The 15713-nt window shown below is 49.6% G+C and overlaps 1 protein-coding gene across 1 annotated transcript; it reads left to right on the top strand.

Moving 5' to 3' along the window:
- The first annotated feature begins 10272 nt into the window (after positions 1–10272).
- Positions 10273–13764, top strand: TUFM (Tu translation elongation factor, mitochondrial). Its single transcript, XM_036412940.2, has 10 exons — positions 10273–10428; positions 10543–10737; positions 11141–11307; positions 11537–11641; positions 11727–11891; positions 12045–12177; positions 12262–12366; positions 12482–12633; positions 12718–12837; positions 13360–13764. The coding sequence occupies exons 1-10, from the start codon at positions 10386–10388 to the stop codon at positions 13531–13533; spliced, it is 1359 nt and encodes a 452-aa protein (XP_036268833.1). The 5' UTR covers positions 10273–10385; the 3' UTR covers positions 13534–13764.
- Positions 13765–15713: the final 1949 nt, after the last annotated feature.

Here is a 15713-nt window from a genome sequence, read left to right as displayed (position 1 = left end):
AGGATGGGATGAGTTTGGGGAAGGAGGGAAGGATGGGACCCAGGGCCCAGGCTAAGCCCAGATAGGAATAAGGAAGAGAGAAGCACGTCTTCCTCGGAGGAGGGCATGTACTTCTCCGGACGCTTTCAGCCACAATGGAACTCCAATTTAAGGCTGATTGAACATAAAAGGGGGAGGAGAGTTTGTTGGTTCACAAAATTGAAAAATCAAAGATAGAAGCCAAAAGCTCAAACAGTGTCCATTTGCACTTGGTCTCTTTCTCTCAGTTCTGCTTTTTTCCTGGACGGTCTTCATTCTCAGGCAGGTTGTCCCTCAGAGGTAGCAATGTAGCTGCCTGCAGCTGCAGGCTTCCCAGAGTAACAACCCTAGCAGAAAAAGGTCCTAGCTTTCCCAACAGCTCCAACAAAGACAGTCGGCTTGAATTTCATCAGCTCAGCTTGGGTCACCCAACAAACATCTGTATAATAAAGAATTTGTCTGATCTTTATTCCGTGTTCCTGGCACAGAGGATTAAAAGAACTTGGTATTTCCAGAGTGATAGAAGTGTCTGTCATTCATGAGCCCCTTAGGTGACCCATGGCAAGCCCCTAAATATCTTTAGGATGGGGGCTGGTCACCACAAAGACCAACGTTGCAATAAGAGGGTTGGGATTTGGGGATTTGGGGATTTTGCACCAGCTCAGCATCCAAGGAGGGAAGGGAGGGAGCCTGGAGATGGTGTTCAGTCACATAGTAATGGTTGAATTAGTCATGCCCAGTAAGTACTCTGGACAGTGAAGCCTAACCAGTTCTTCCTGGTTGGTGGATGCATTGATGTTCCAGGAGGATGCTATGCTGACTCCCTGGGGAGAGGGAATGGACGCTCTGTATTTGGTGCCTCCCAGACCTCACCCTCTGTGTCTCTTCATTTGGCTGTCCTGACTTGGTTATAAAACGAATTGTAAATAAATAAATAAATAAATAAATAAATAAATAAATAAATAAAATGAATCGTGAAGCATAGCACTTTCCCGCATTCTGAGCTGTTCTAGCAAATATCAAACGGAGTGAGGGTCATGGGAAACTCCCAGATCTGTAGCCAGTTGGTCAGAAATGCAGGGGGCTGGGGCACTCCACTTGCAGCTGGCATTTGAAGTGGGGGAAGTCTTGCCAAGGACTGAGCCCTTACCTTGTGTCTTTGCTAACTTCGGGCAGATAGTGCCAGGACTGAACTCCATTAGTACACTAGTTGGGGTTGAAGCAGAGTACTAACCCTGAACCAATACTTGTAACCAGAGGGATAGACTATGCTGATTTGTAAACTCTGGGTCACGGACCCAGTTGAGATTGGGATGGCTCTTCAAAGGAAACACAGGGTCTGGCTGAAGGGAAGTGGTAGCTTGTGGGATTCTTTTGGAGGTCATCCTGACCCTCACCCCAAGAGGAGGGGATTTCTTGTATTTTGTCTTCTTTCACGGGATGTCAAAATCAGCTTGGTGCTTTGGCCTCGACCTCCTGGCCCTCCAAATCATACTCTGTTCTGTCAGGACAGTTTGACAGCCTAAAGTACTCAGGCTTTGCTTCGGCTCTGCCTCTGAAGGACACACACCATCTCCCTCACTGCCGTCCATCTTCTTCCCTCCCTGGCCCAGACCCTGGTTGGGGTGGGTGCAGCAGGCAGCCAATCAATATGTTTCTCTCACATGGAAGTTTCTCTCGGTCTTCCACTCTTTCTAAAAGATCAATGGAAAAATATCCCCAGGTGAGGATTAACAACAACAACGTCAGCCACTGAGGTGGAAACCGTGGTGGGATGTTTGTTGAACAGAGTGATGGTGAGTGTGGCTGGGAGGGAGGGAGAGGTAAATCATACTATATGGGCCAAGGAGGTAGGCAGGGGCCAGATCATGCAGGTCTGTAGACCACAGGAGTTTGGATTCTTTAATAACAGCTTTAATTATGATATAATTTATTTAATTATGATATAATTTAAATTGTGATATAATTTACCTGCCATACAGTTCATCCATTTCAAGTATGAGTTTTATTTTTATACCAAGTGTCATAAGGAGTCATTGAAGGGATTAATTTTTCACCCATATTTTAAAGACTGATGTGGCTGCTGAGGGGAGGATGGGTTTGACAGGTATTGAGACTAAAAGGAGAAGCTGTTGCCCTACCAGCATGGCTCAGGGGGCACCTATGAACCATGAGGTCACTATTCGATTCCCCATCAGGGTACATGCCTAGGGGAATGACTAATTCAACCATTGCCATGTTGTGGGCTCGATCCCCATTGGGGGGCATGTGGGAGTCAGCCAAGCAATGATTCTCCCCCACCCCCCACTTTCTCTTTTAAAAAATATATTTTATTGATTTTTTGCAGAGAGGAAGGGAGAGAAAGAGTTAGAAACATTGATGAGAGAGAGTCATTGATCAGCTGCCTCTTGCACACCCCCTACTGGGGATGTGCCTGCAACCAAGGTACATGCTCTTGACTGGAATCGAACCTGGGACCTTTCAGTTCACAGGCTGATGCTCTATTCACTGAGCCAAACCAGTTTTGGCGATTCCCTCTCTTCATTTATGTTTCTAACTCTCCCTTCCTCTCTGAAAGCAATAAAAGTTTGTGTGTTTTTGTGTTTTTTTAAAGAGTAGAAGCTGAGAGGCCCATTGGAGAACCTATAAGGTAACCTAGATGAGAGACGATCCCATATTGAACCCCAGTGTCCACGGTGGAGATAGGGAGACATGGTCACATTCAGGATGTATCTGGAGCAAGAACCAGCAGGACTGGGTCCTGGTCAGGGGTGGAGGAAGGCGAAGGGTGGATGGCGACGCTGCTTTTGAGAGGTTGGAGGACCGTGTGGAAGAGACTGAGAACCTGTGTTAGATGTGTTAAGTCTGGAGCACCACCCAGTGGCACCCTTCAGTTTGGAAGGCTCATTACTTCAAAGCAAACATCCACAGAGGACTGCAGTGGCCAGGCACAGAGGCTATGGAGACAAAGGAAGCCCAGTCCTGGCCTACTCAACTCACTGTCTCACAAGGGAAACCAAGAAGTATGCCTCAGGTACAAGCACCGTGAGGGTATCTGTCAGGCTACAAATAACAGACAACTCTGACACAGTCTGGGCTACACAAGAAGAACGTTGCCATTACATACCACCCGGAGTCCAGCTTTCTAAGATCCTCGTGACTTTGCCCTCTTCTGGGTTTTGTCTGCATTGTTGCCTGGAAACAAATGGGCACAGGAGTTCTAGGCTTCCCATCCAGACCAGGGACCTCTCAGAATCAAAAGGAGGCCCATTTCTTCAGTGTTTCCCTCTTAAGAATGAGGAAGCCCCATAAGCAGAGCTCTTGCTAATCATTGGCTCCATAGGAGTAGCAATCAACCCTAAACAAACCGCCTGGCCAGGAGAACAGGACTGCCAGAGTGGACCAGACCTGTCAGGACTTATTCCTGGAACAGGAGAAGGGCCGCTCTGAATAAAATTAGAGCCCTGCCTATAGGAAGATGGAAAATGGTTATTAAACAGGAACTCAAAATGTCACCCACATAGGGAATGAATGGACTCTTGGGAGGGGCCGGGGGCAGAAGGCCATGTGATATCAACAGCATCTTTTTAAAAAATATATATATTTTAATTGATTCTTTTACAGAGAGGAAGAGAGAGGGATAGAGAGTTAGAAACATCGATGAGAGAGAATCATCGATCAGCTGCCTCTTGCACACCCCCCACTGGGGATGTGCCAGCAACCAAGGTACGTGCCCTTGACCGGAATTGAACCTGGGACCTTTCAGTCCGCAGGCCGATGCTCTATCCACTGAGCCAAACTGGTTTTGGCAACAGCTTCTTTTTAAAGAGTTCGAGATTTTACATAAAAAATATTTCTTTTTTTTAAACTATAATCACATAAAATGCTTGAAAGAGAGAACAATCTCTCTCCTTAAGCAAATTCAGTCTCCTAAAGTCATAATGGTTGTCGACTTCCTTTGTCCCTCACCCCCAGCTTATACGCATGCTATTTTCCTATAGCAGCGAGCCTTCTTCATTCAGCATGGCTTGCTAGCTTTTACACAGGTGGTTGGCAACCCTTGTCTCTGCAAGCTTGAACCCACTCCAATATGTCATGCAGTGGCTGAGCCAAAGCTCATGCCACCATATCCACGTGCTGGGCATTTGTGTTCTTCTTCTTCTTCTCCCCCTCCTCCTCCTCCTCCTTCTTCTTCTTTTTATAATATATTTTACTGATTTTTTACAGAGAGGAAGGGAGAGGGATAGAAAGCCAGAAACATCGATGAGAGAGAAACATCTATCAGCTGCCTCCTGCACCCCCTCTCCCCTCTGGGGATGTGCTCGCAACCAAGGTACATGCCCTTGACCAGAATTGAACCCGGGGCCTTTCAGTCTGCAGGCTGACACTCTATCCACTGAACCAAACCGGTTTTGGCGACATTTGTGTTCTTTCCCCTCTTTCACTGTGATGTCGGTCACAGGCATCTGGGGAAATTCCCTGTTACTAGTCCTGCCCCCGACATCAAAGAATAAATCTCTGAGCCTGCTCCAGCACATACGTGAGACTTTGAATTTGCCAGGCTTGGGGGCGGGGGGAGGAGCAGGGAGAGAGGTCCCTTTCTTGCTGCAGCAGAGTTTTCAGTGGCAGCAGCAGTAGCTGTTGCAGAGAAGTCTCAGTCCTGGCATTTGGTGTTTGGTGGCAGTGGCGGTGGCAACAGTTTTCTTATCAGATCAGTTCCAGGGCTTGGGAGCTATTTCTCCAGCCCATCCCACGATTCTAAGCTGCCCAATACCCTGAAATGAATCCCTTTTCCACTTAAATCAGCCAATGTCAATTCTGTCACCTGTAAATCAGAACTCCTGACTATTACAGAGGCTGCTATATCAACAGCTCCATAAGAACTTTCCTCCCTTTGAGCTTTTGTGAGCACTGTGTTTCTCTTATCTCATTTATTTATGTACTAAATTTATCATATATCACCATAATGTTATCAATTATTGTTTTAAAAATTGATTCATTCATATATGAATCATACACACACACACACACACACACACACACACACACACTAGAGAGGCCTGATGCATACATTCATGCATGGGTGGGGTCCCTCGACCTGGCTGGTGACTGAGCCGTCTTGTTCAGTCCCAGGGGAGGGACCATAGGAAGTTGGCCAGCTGGGGAAGGTAGGCTGTGGGAGCACACTAACCACCAGGGACAGCTCCTGCATTAAGCGCCGCCCCCTGGTGGTCAGTTTGTGTCATAGCTACCAGCCAGTGATCTGGTCATCCAGTCATAACAGTCCTTTAGCTTAGGCTTTTTTTTTTTTAAATTAATTTCTTTATTAATTAAGGTATCACATATTTGTCCTCAACCCCCCATTCCAATCCCCCACCTCCCCCCACTCATGCCTCCACTCCCCTATTGTCCTTGATCACTGGTTGGGCTCATATGTGTGCACATAGTCCTTTGGTTGATCTCTCCCTTTTATCCCCACCCTCCCTTTGAGGCCCAACAGTCTGACCCATGGCTCCTTGTCTCTGGGTCTGTTCTTGTTCATCAGTCTATGTTGTTCACCATTTCCCCTAGATGAGTGAGATCATGTCCTACTAGCTTAGGCGTGTGTGTGTGTGTGTGTGTGTGTGTGTGTGTGTTATATTTATTTGTCTAAAGTTTTACATATGTCTGCTTTTCTCCCAATTGACTCCCCCAAGCCATTCCCACCCAAGGAAAGCCCCTATTTCCCCAGTGTCAGTGTCCATTGGTTATGCTATATGCATGCGTACAAGTCCTTTGGTTGCTCTCTAACCCCTTCCCCCACCATTTGTCTCTGGATCTATTCTTATTCATCAAATTATATTGATCATTATATCCCACATATGAGTGAGATTATGTAATATTTATCTTTCTCTGACTGGCTTATTTCACTTAGCATAATGCTCTCCAGTTCCATCCATGCTGTTGCAAATGGTAAAAGTTCCTTCTTTTTTGCAACAGCATAGTATTCCACTGTGTAGATGTACCAAAGTTTTTTAATCCACTCATCTGCTGATGGGCACTTAGGCTGTTTCCAAATCTTACCTATTATAAATTGTGCTGCTATGAACATAGGGGTGCACATATCCTTTCTGATTGGTGTTTCTGGTTTCTTGGAATATATTCCTAAAAGTGGGATCACTGGGACAAATGGGAGTTCCATTTTTAATTTTTTGAGGAAACTCCACACTGTTCTCCACAGAGGCTGCACCAGTCTGCATTCCCACCAGCAGTGCACGAGGGTTCCTTTTACCCGCATCCTCATCAGCACTTGTCATTTGTTGATTTGTTGATGGTAGGCATTCTGACAGGTGTGAGATGGTGTCTCATTGTCGTTTGACTTGCATCTCTCAGATGATTAGTGACTTTGAGCATGTCTCTGGGCCTTCTGTATGCCCTCTTCCGAAAAGTGTCTATTTAGATCCTTTGCCCATTTTTTGATTGAAGGATGGGGGAGTGGCCTAAACTGGCAATCAGACATCCTTAGCGCTGCCGCAGAGGGAGAGGCTCCCACCACTGCTGCTGCACTCGCCAGCCATGAGCCTGGCTTCTGGGCTTCTGGCTGAGCAGCACTCCCTGTGAGAGCGCACTGACCACCAGGGGGCAGCTCCTGCATTGAGTGGTCAGTGTGATCAAAGTGATCTGTCTTTCTGCAGTTCGATTTGCATATTGCCCTTTTATTGTATAGGATGATGCATATATAGTACAGTGCAGTAGTTAAGTGCACACTTTGGAGTTTAGTTCTATTGGGTTCCTTACTCACCTTGGTGCTGTTTTCTCATCTGTAAAATGGGGGCAATACCAGCTCCTGCTAACCGGAACAGTGAGTTGAGGTTTTTTTCCCCGGGGGTTGAGTCTCTCAACATTGAAGAATGAGCTCCGGGGACCAGAAGAGTTAAGCAAAAGTGTGGAAAACTTAACACAAGCAGATTTAGACTCCTCGCATTGGGGTGGAGGCCCAATAATGGCTGCCCGTAAAGCCTGTAGTCTGGGGGTATATATTTGCTATGAGCCTGCTTTATATCTACATGTGTCCCCACCTGATTGGTTCCATTGTTCAGGCCCAGCAATGGACCTGACCTTGCTGTTTCTATGTATTTGTACACTTTTTTTTTTTTTTTTTTTTTTTTGCTGCAGGCTCTCCCTTAGCCTGCTGTTCTGTGTCCCAGAACATTCTATTATTTCAGCATGGTTGTTTCTGTGATCAGGCTTGCTCAAACTGCCGTGTCTATTCCTGCCTATGTTCCACTTGCCTTTGTTTCACACTGGACCCCGTCCTATCTGCCTGCGTTCAAGCTAACTTCTCTCACTACCACACAGGGTAACACTGAGCTTAAGAAGGGTGTGTGAGATACGGATTCCCTTTCTGTGCCCAGACCCTACTGAACATAATTTATAGAAAATCTTTTTGAAACATAGTTGAGTCCTAGGATCTGATGAATTTTGGAAACATTAACCAAGGTTAATAATAAGCAGCTGCTATTACCATTCCAGGGCGATGAGATGAGGGATGTGAAAGTTACAGATTATATACTAGTACTCTCCTTGAATGCATTCATTCATTTAACAGACATCTACTGAGCACTCACTGGGAGCCCCACCCTGTGTTAGCTGCTGGGGACAAACAGGAATAAGAAAGACTCAAGCTCCTCTCTCTCAATCTCTCTCTCTCTCTCTCTCTCTCTCTCTCTCTCTCTCTCTCTCTCTCTCTCTCATAAGACTCAAGCTCCTCTCTCTCAATCTCTCTCCCTCCCTCTCTCTCTCTCTCTCCCTCTCTCTCTCTTTCTCTCTCTCTCTTTCTCTAATGTATTTTTATTGATTTCAGAGAGGATGAGAGAGAGAGAAATATCAGTGATGAGAGAGTATCACCAATCAGCTGGACCCCCGAACACCCAGCACTGGGGATGGAGCCTGCAACCTGGCATGTGCCCCTACAGTAAGGTGACCAGATGTCCTGCTTTTGGCGTGACAGTCCCGATTTTTAACAATTTGTTCTGTGTCCCGTGGCATTTTTAAAAACTCCCGGTTTTGGGAAAGATTCTTTCCAAAAATCAGGACTTTTTTTAAAAAACGCTGCAGGACGCAGGAAAAATTGTTAAAAAGCGGGATGTCTGGTCACCTTACCCTACAGGGAACAAACCCCCACCAGGAGTCCAACTGTTATTTGTGTTAACATAAAAACATTCAAACCTGTAAAGAATTTTTGTGAGTTTATTTGAGCCAAACTGGCAACAATTGCTGGGAAGCAGAACCTCAACAGATTGAGGTACTAGTCATGCTCTGGAGAATGGCAGGCTACATCTGTATTTATACACTAGAGGCCGGGAGCACAGATTTATGCACCAGTAGGGTCCCTTGGCCTGGCCTTCGCCCTCCCGCAAGATTCGGTGCACCAGGCCTCTAGTCTATATATATAACAGTCTACTCTTGGGTCCCTCAGCCTGGCCTGCAGGGATGGGGCTGAATCTGGCTCTCTGACATCCCCCGAGGGAACACAGATTGTGAGAGGGCACAGGCCAGGCTGAGGGACCCCATTGGTACATGAATTCAGAAGCACCAGGCCTCTAATATGCATTTAAGATCTTTGATTAATCTCTTCCTGCCCTCTCCCCACCCCCTTCCCTATGAGATGCATCAGCCTGTTCCATGTTCCATGCCTGTGGTTTCCAGACCTTGAGCATCTGCCCCCTGGTGGTCAGTGCGTATCATAGCTACTGGCTGATTGTTTAGGCTTTTATATATAGATTGCAATCAAAGAAAGGGATGTAGGTGGGTTATATGAAATCCATTGGTGATAGACTAGAGAGGAAGCAGAACAGGGAAACTCCTGGGATTGGATAAAAAGTAAAATGATAGACACATACTTAGGTGGGTGCAGGAACAATTAACATAATAATGAAGGAATTTGTGGTATCTGTCCTGGGGTCCGGAAAAAGGGAAGTTAAAAGTTACCAAAACAGCCGGGACTGGTTTGGCTCAATGGATAGAGCGTCGGCTTGGGGACTGAGGGGTTCCGGGTTCGATTCCGGTCAGGGGCATGTGCCTTGGTTGCGGGCATATCCCCGGTGGGGGGTGTGCAGGAGGCAGCTGATCGATGACTCTCTCTCATCGATGTTTCTGGCTCTCTATCTCTCTCCCTTCCTCTCTGTACAAAATCAATAAAATATATTTAAAAAAAAAAAAAAAAAAAAAAAAAGTTACCAAAACATTTCAAGGGTATGTTATTATAGATGCAAAAAGAGAGATAGGCTCAATGAAGGTAAAGGTTGACCTTGTCAGTGAAAATGTGGGCCTAGGATGTAACTACTCACCATAACTGCTTTTAAAGTTTAATTTCAGACCATCCTCTGTGGTGACTTTAGGTCTCTGAGTTTGCAAGACCGTCTTGCAGGCCTTCCCTGAGCTTATCATGTTTGCCTGTGGCCCCTTTCGCCCATACCTGGTTCATAGGTCAATGCTCAACCACCCTGCCAGGTCCCTGAGGATGGTCCCTCACCCTTGGTGTCATCAGTGAAGATGGGTGGGTGGGTGAGGCAATCATCAAGGGAATTATATCTCGGACTGCTGAAGTGTGACGGGGTGAATGGCAAGGCTTCCGCTCTCCCCGCAGGCTGTGGGCTAGGAGGGCAGGTATTTGAGGTTTAAGACCTGTGCGACCAGGAGGCCTCAGGACGCGCCAATCCGGCTTTTTCTCCAGCTCATTCATTCCCAGAGCAGGGTCTCTCCATGCGGTAGTTATTATTACTGTAATCCCATTTCACAGATAAAAAAAACAAAGGCTCAGGTCTTACCCCACCCCCTCGGACCCTCTTCCTCAGCCTGGCGGCAGGGCCTTGTCCCGCCTCCCGCTCCACAGACCCGCGCAGGGGGTGGGCCCAGGGGGTCGAGTCGCGGGGGTCCCTGAGCAGTCCGCGCCTCTGCCGCCCCTGCCTTGCGGAGGCAGGGAGCGCCCTCCGGGCCCCGGCTAACCTACCTAAGCCCTCCCTAAGCGCAAACGCAGCCCGCGGCTCGGGAACCCCGGAGTCCACAGGCCATGGGAGGTCACATCGCCCCCTGGCGGCGCCGGGGAGGACTGCGTGCTCCCGCCTCCCGCCCCCCGCGGGGCCTGAGTGGGTGTGGAAACCTCCCCGTGGCCGCCCCCGCGCTCCGGTATTTACCTTCCTTGACGTCTTCCGGCCCGCGCCCGGAAGTCGGAGGAGATGACCATAGAAACTCGTGGCTAGAAGTGCCCGGATTTGCCCTCTTGGTCCTCACTTCCGCCGGAAGTAACCTCCAGTCGCAATTGCCCTCTCTGCACGCGCGGGCACCCGGTACCTCGCAGCGGTACTCGGGGCGTGAGTCCGAGCACGATGGCCGTCACCACCTTGCTGCGCGCGACGCCCCTCTTCGGCGGTGAGGGGCGGGGAGGGCGGTGGCACCTGCGGGTCCGGGGACACGTGGGGGTTGTCGGGAGCGGCCGGGCTCCGACCCGCACTCTGACTCCACGCCTGGCCTCTGCCCCTGCAGGTCTCGGCGCCGGCCCGACCCCACTGCTGCAGGGCCTGCTGCGGCCGCTGACGGCCCCGGCGCTGACCCTCTTGTGTCGCGGCCTGGCCGTGGAGGCCAAGAAAACCTATGTGCGCGACAAGCCCCACGTGAACGTGGGGACCATCGGCCATGTGGACCACGGCAAGACCACCCTGACCGCGGCCATCACGAAAAGTAAGCGAGCTGCCGAGGGGCGTCCGGCGGGGCCCTGTGGCTGCTGTGGCTGCTGTAGCTCGAGGAGCCAGTGGGCGGGGCGGGGTTGGAAGATTTCTGTTCAGGAGACAGATTTCCCCCAAACATGAAGAACTTGGTGGTGCATAAACTGGGGGACCCTGAATGGCCTCCCTCTAGCATTAGCGACCGCCCTGTAAGCGAGGCTTTACCAGCAAGTCTCCGAACAAGACCTTCAGGCCTTTCTTTCTGCCTGGTTATCTCTGCAGAGGTTGAGGGAGGGTCCGCCCCCAGGCTGTCCGTTTCAGGTTGTTTAAGTGGGAGGGACCTGGGGGTGTGCCCCAAGCCAGGCCTCTGCCTCTGGAACTAGAGCTGAGAGCTGTGCTCTCTTGCCTTCCCGGACTAGTTTTAGCCGAGGGAGGTGGGGCCAAGTTTAAGAAGTATGAAGAGATTGACAATGCCCCGGAGGAGCGAGCCCGCGGTATCACCATCAATGCAGCTCACGTGGAGTATAGCACTGCTGCCCGCCACTATGCCCACACGGACTGTCCAGGCCACGCCGATTACGTTAAGGTGAGAGCCTTGCTGGGGACTGGCCAGGAGCCGCCTTCGGTCAGGAGAAACGTTAGGCTTGTGGGAGGAGCTTAAGGTACTCAAGGTGTATCGGTTTGTGGGCATGGCCACTTGAAGTGGGTGGTGAGATGGCCGAGAAAGGTGAGCCTCAGTTCCTAACTACTGTGCTTGGCTAGATGGATGTAGAGCTGAGGTTGCTGAAGGAGGCTGTGTTTTCTCTCCTCCCCAGAATATGATCACAGGCACTGCCCCCCTTGACGGCTGCATCCTAGTGGTGGCAGCCAATGATGGCCCCATGCCCCAGACCCGAGAGCACTTGCTACTGGCCAGACAGGTATGTGGATCCTGGGAGGGAGTGGGAAGAGGAGAGTGGGGAGTTGGGCCACTCAGGACACCGTCTCCCTCTCTCCCGCCTGCAGATTGGAGTAGAGCATGTGGTGGTGTATGTGAACAAGGCAGATGCTGTCCAGGACGCCGAGATGGTGGAGCTGGTCGAGCTGGAGATCCGGGAACTGCTCACTGAGTTTGGCTACAAAGGGGAGGAGACTCCGGTCATCGTAGGCTCTGCCCTCTGTGCCCTTGAGGTGAAGGCAGGATCGGGCAGGGGCTGCAGTCACAGAGGATGGGGCGGGACAGGCATGTGGAGCCGTGCTCTGAGTCTGGGGGGCACTAGTAGTTCTTGGTAAGCAACATGGAAACTTCAGAGTCCTGTCAAACCCCTCCCCCACCCCTTCCAGCAACGTGACCCTGAGTTAGGCCTGAAGTCGGTGCAGAAGCTACTGGATGCTGTGGACACTTACATCCCAGTGCCCACCCGGGACCTAGAGAAGCCTTTCCTGCTGCCTGTAGAGTCCGTTTACTCTATCCCTGGTGAGGACCGTGCTCATTGGCATCCTCTCCCCCCAACAAGAGCCTTGCCCAAGGTCCCTAATGTCCTTTCTTGTTCCCTCCCAGGCCGGGGCACGGTGGTGACAGGTACGCTAGAACGTGGAACTCTGAAGAAGGGAGATGAGTGTGAGTTCCTGGGACACAACAAGAACATTCGCACTGTGGTAACAGGTGCGGGAAGGAAGCCTAGACCCAGGGGCTGGCTCCAGGGTGACCTCTGCCCTGCAGATCCCCGTGCCTTCCCGCTGCTCCAGAGGTCCTCCTCGTCTCCTCTTCTCCCTCCTAGGAATTGAGATGTTCCACAAGAGCCTGGAGAGGGCAGAGGCAGGTGATAATCTCGGGGCCCTGGTTCGAGGCTTGAAGCGGGAGGACCTGAGACGTGGCCTGGTCATGGCCAAACCAGGTTCCATCCAGCCCCACCAGAAGGTGGAGGCACAGGTGAGGCTTCAGGCCGAGGACAGGGCTGACTGAGGCGGATTGCCCCGAGCGGCAGTGCTTCTAGCCACTCGCTCTCCTCTCCAGGTTTACATCCTCACCAAAGAGGAAGGTGGCCGCCACAAGCCCTTTGTGTCCCACTTCATGCCTGTCATGTTCTCCCTGACGTGGGACATGGCCTGTCGTATCATCCTGCCTCCAGGGAAGGTATGGTGGCATAGGGTACACTTCCAAAGATGTGACAACGTGGGTGACTTGACTTTGGGTGAAGATGTAGATGAACCAACTAGTGGTGGAGGTCTGGACCAATGGATTTTGGAGGAATGAGTCCTCATCCACTGTTCCCTAGGCTGAAATAGTTGAAAGACTTAGTTATATTACCATTTACCCAGAGACTTCTCAGAAAAGGGTATTTATTCTTGAGAGTTTTACTATACGTAGGGTTTGGATAAGTTCCTAAGAGATCTCCGTAGTCCAAAATTAAACATTTTCCCTTAGCATACCTTAGAAATACTGATCAGTGGTCCTTTTTAAAAAAAAAATTATTTCTTTTTTGCCTTTGCCTTTGCATATTCTGTTGGCATCTGCCTGACAGCTGGGATGAAGCTGTTCCCAGAAATAATCATCATGCTGCATTTCCCCATAATCATTAACTTTGGTAGCCAACAAAACAGTTGGGATAAAGACATCTTGAAGGCCACGTGCGATCCCTGTTTCTGTCCCCTCCAGGAGCTTGCTATGCCTGGGGAGGACTTGAAGCTTAGCCTGATCTTGCGGCAGCCGATGATCTTAGAAAAAGGCCAGCGTTTTACTCTGCGAGATGGCAACCGGACCATTGGCACTGGCCTCGTCACTGAGACACCAGCCATGACTGAAGAGGACAAGAACATCAAGTGGAGTTGAGTGCGGACCTCTGCTCAGGCTCTTGTATGCAGGGCTGTGCTGGCCAGTGTTCTGTTTCTCATGCCCCTTCCCAGGGCATGGGCTGCAACCCAGCAGTTGCAAGTAGACCACCACTTCTCCTGGCCAGAAGGGCCACCCGGCCTGCCAGGTGAGGTAGGTCAATAAACTGTTCTGTGAATGGTAAGCTAGCCTGGGTTTGTGTCCTTTGTTTAAGTTGGAATGATAGAGGAATATAAAAAAGGGAGCCAGAGCCAGGCTGGTGTGGCTCAGTGAGCCAGGTCATGGTACGATTCCTGGTCAGGGCATATACCTGGGCTTGATCCCAGTGGGGGGACATGAAGGATTGAAGTAGGCAGCCTATCAATGATTTTCTCTCATCGTTGATGTTTCCCTTTCCTCTCTGTAATCAATAAAAATATTTTTTAGCCCTAACCAGTTTGGCTCAGTGGATAAAAGCGTCAGCCTGCAGACTCAAGGGTCCCCAGGTTTGATTCCGGTCAAGGGCATGTACTTTGGTTGCAGGCACATCCTCAGTGGGGGTGTGCAGGAGGCAGCTGATCGATGTTGCTCTCTCATTGATGTTTCTAACTCTCCCTCTTCTGTCCTCTCTGTAAAAAATCAAATATATTTTTTAAAAGGGAAGGGTTCCGGGGAGCCACAAGCCCAGGTGGCACCCTGGAGCCAGCTGTTTTAACTGAGTTCTCTCTCTAGCCTCAGTTCATCTCAATGAAAGCTCCTCTCTGCTGCCTAGCTTTCAGCCCTTTGGAGAGAAGCCAAAGGGTTGAAAGCCAGTCTTGTGAACTTTGTATGCTATAGTAGAATATTAGTGGATGTCTTTTTGGGAGATGGTGGGAAAGGATTTATCACTTGGAACCAGAATGGGCTCAGCTCATTTCCTCCTTGAGTAGGCACTGGCATTGATGTCCAGCTCTCCTTGTTTAAGCGCTGATAGTGGGGACTGTATCTTACCTCTGGAGCCAGGGAGTGAGCGAGTTCCTGGGACGTAAGAACATTCGCACTGTGCTAACAGGTACCGGAAGAAAGCCTTAGACCCAGGGGGCTGGCTCCAGGGTGACTGCCTTGCAGGTCTCTGTGCCTTCCCTCTGCACCCATATAATCTGTACTTGATGAGTTATTACCGTGGTCACCAATTCCAAACAGGCTTGAGAAGGTAGAGAATGAAGGTTCCACTTTTCAATGTTGGAGATTTAAAAAAGAAAAATGCTGTTTATCAAATAATCAGAATAAAATGCTGCGATTTTTAAAAACTTGAGGCCCTGGCTGGGTAGGTAAGTGGGTTAGAGCGGCATCTTGATAGACCAAGGTTATGGGCTTGATCCCTGGTCAGGGTACATAAAAGTCAATCAGTGAATGCATACCAAAGTGGAATGACAAAAGCAATTTAATAAAGAAGAAAAAAAAAGGAACCTGCTGACCAGGAATGTGCCTTGAAACAAACAAAAAAGGTAACATTCAGCAGGGAATAATGGGTACACCACCTTTCAAACTTGGATCCTGACAAAGTATACCCCAGACATCCTACTAAGCAGTCCTGAGAGGGGAGAGGGAGGGCTTGGAAAAACTCAAACCTACTCCAGAAAACAGGGTCAAGGGAAGAGGGGGATTCCTGGCTGACTAGAGTATAAGCTCCCAACTTCAAGATTTCTGCTCTTAGGAGAAAGATAAAACCAACCTGCAATTTCTTTTTAAAAAAATATATTTTATTGATTTTTCACAGAGAGGTAGGGAGAGGAGAGAGCTAGAAACACGGATGAGAGACATTGACCTAGCTGCCTCCTGCACCCCCCACACCAGGGATGTGCCCTCAACCCATGTACATGCCCCTGACCGGAATCGAACCTGGGACCCCCCAGTCCACAGGCTGACGCTCTGTCCACTGAGCCAAACTGGTTTCGGCCCAACATGCAATTCTTAACTCATCAAAAGGACTACTAGGGCCCTGGCCTGTGTGGCTGGTTAAATGTCCCATGCACCGAAAGGCCCCCCGTTTTATTTCCTGGTCAGGGCATATCCTCAGGTTGTGGTTTCGGTCCCCAATTCAGGTATGTATGGGAGATAACCAGTAGACGTTTCAAAGTACTACTATTTGCCCTAAGTGATTTGGCTCAGAGGACAGAGTTGGCCTGCGGACCGAAGGATCCCAGGTTTGATTCCAGTCA

This window comes from Pipistrellus kuhlii, unplaced genomic scaffold (genome assembly GCF_014108245.1).
Source record: "Pipistrellus kuhlii isolate mPipKuh1 unplaced genomic scaffold, mPipKuh1.p scaffold_m20_p_48, whole genome shotgun sequence".
In the NCBI taxonomy this organism is placed as follows: domain Eukaryota; kingdom Metazoa; phylum Chordata; class Mammalia; order Chiroptera; family Vespertilionidae; genus Pipistrellus; species Pipistrellus kuhlii.
Note: the sequence above shows the minus strand (reverse complement) of the source record. Positions and strands in the feature narration are given on the sequence as shown.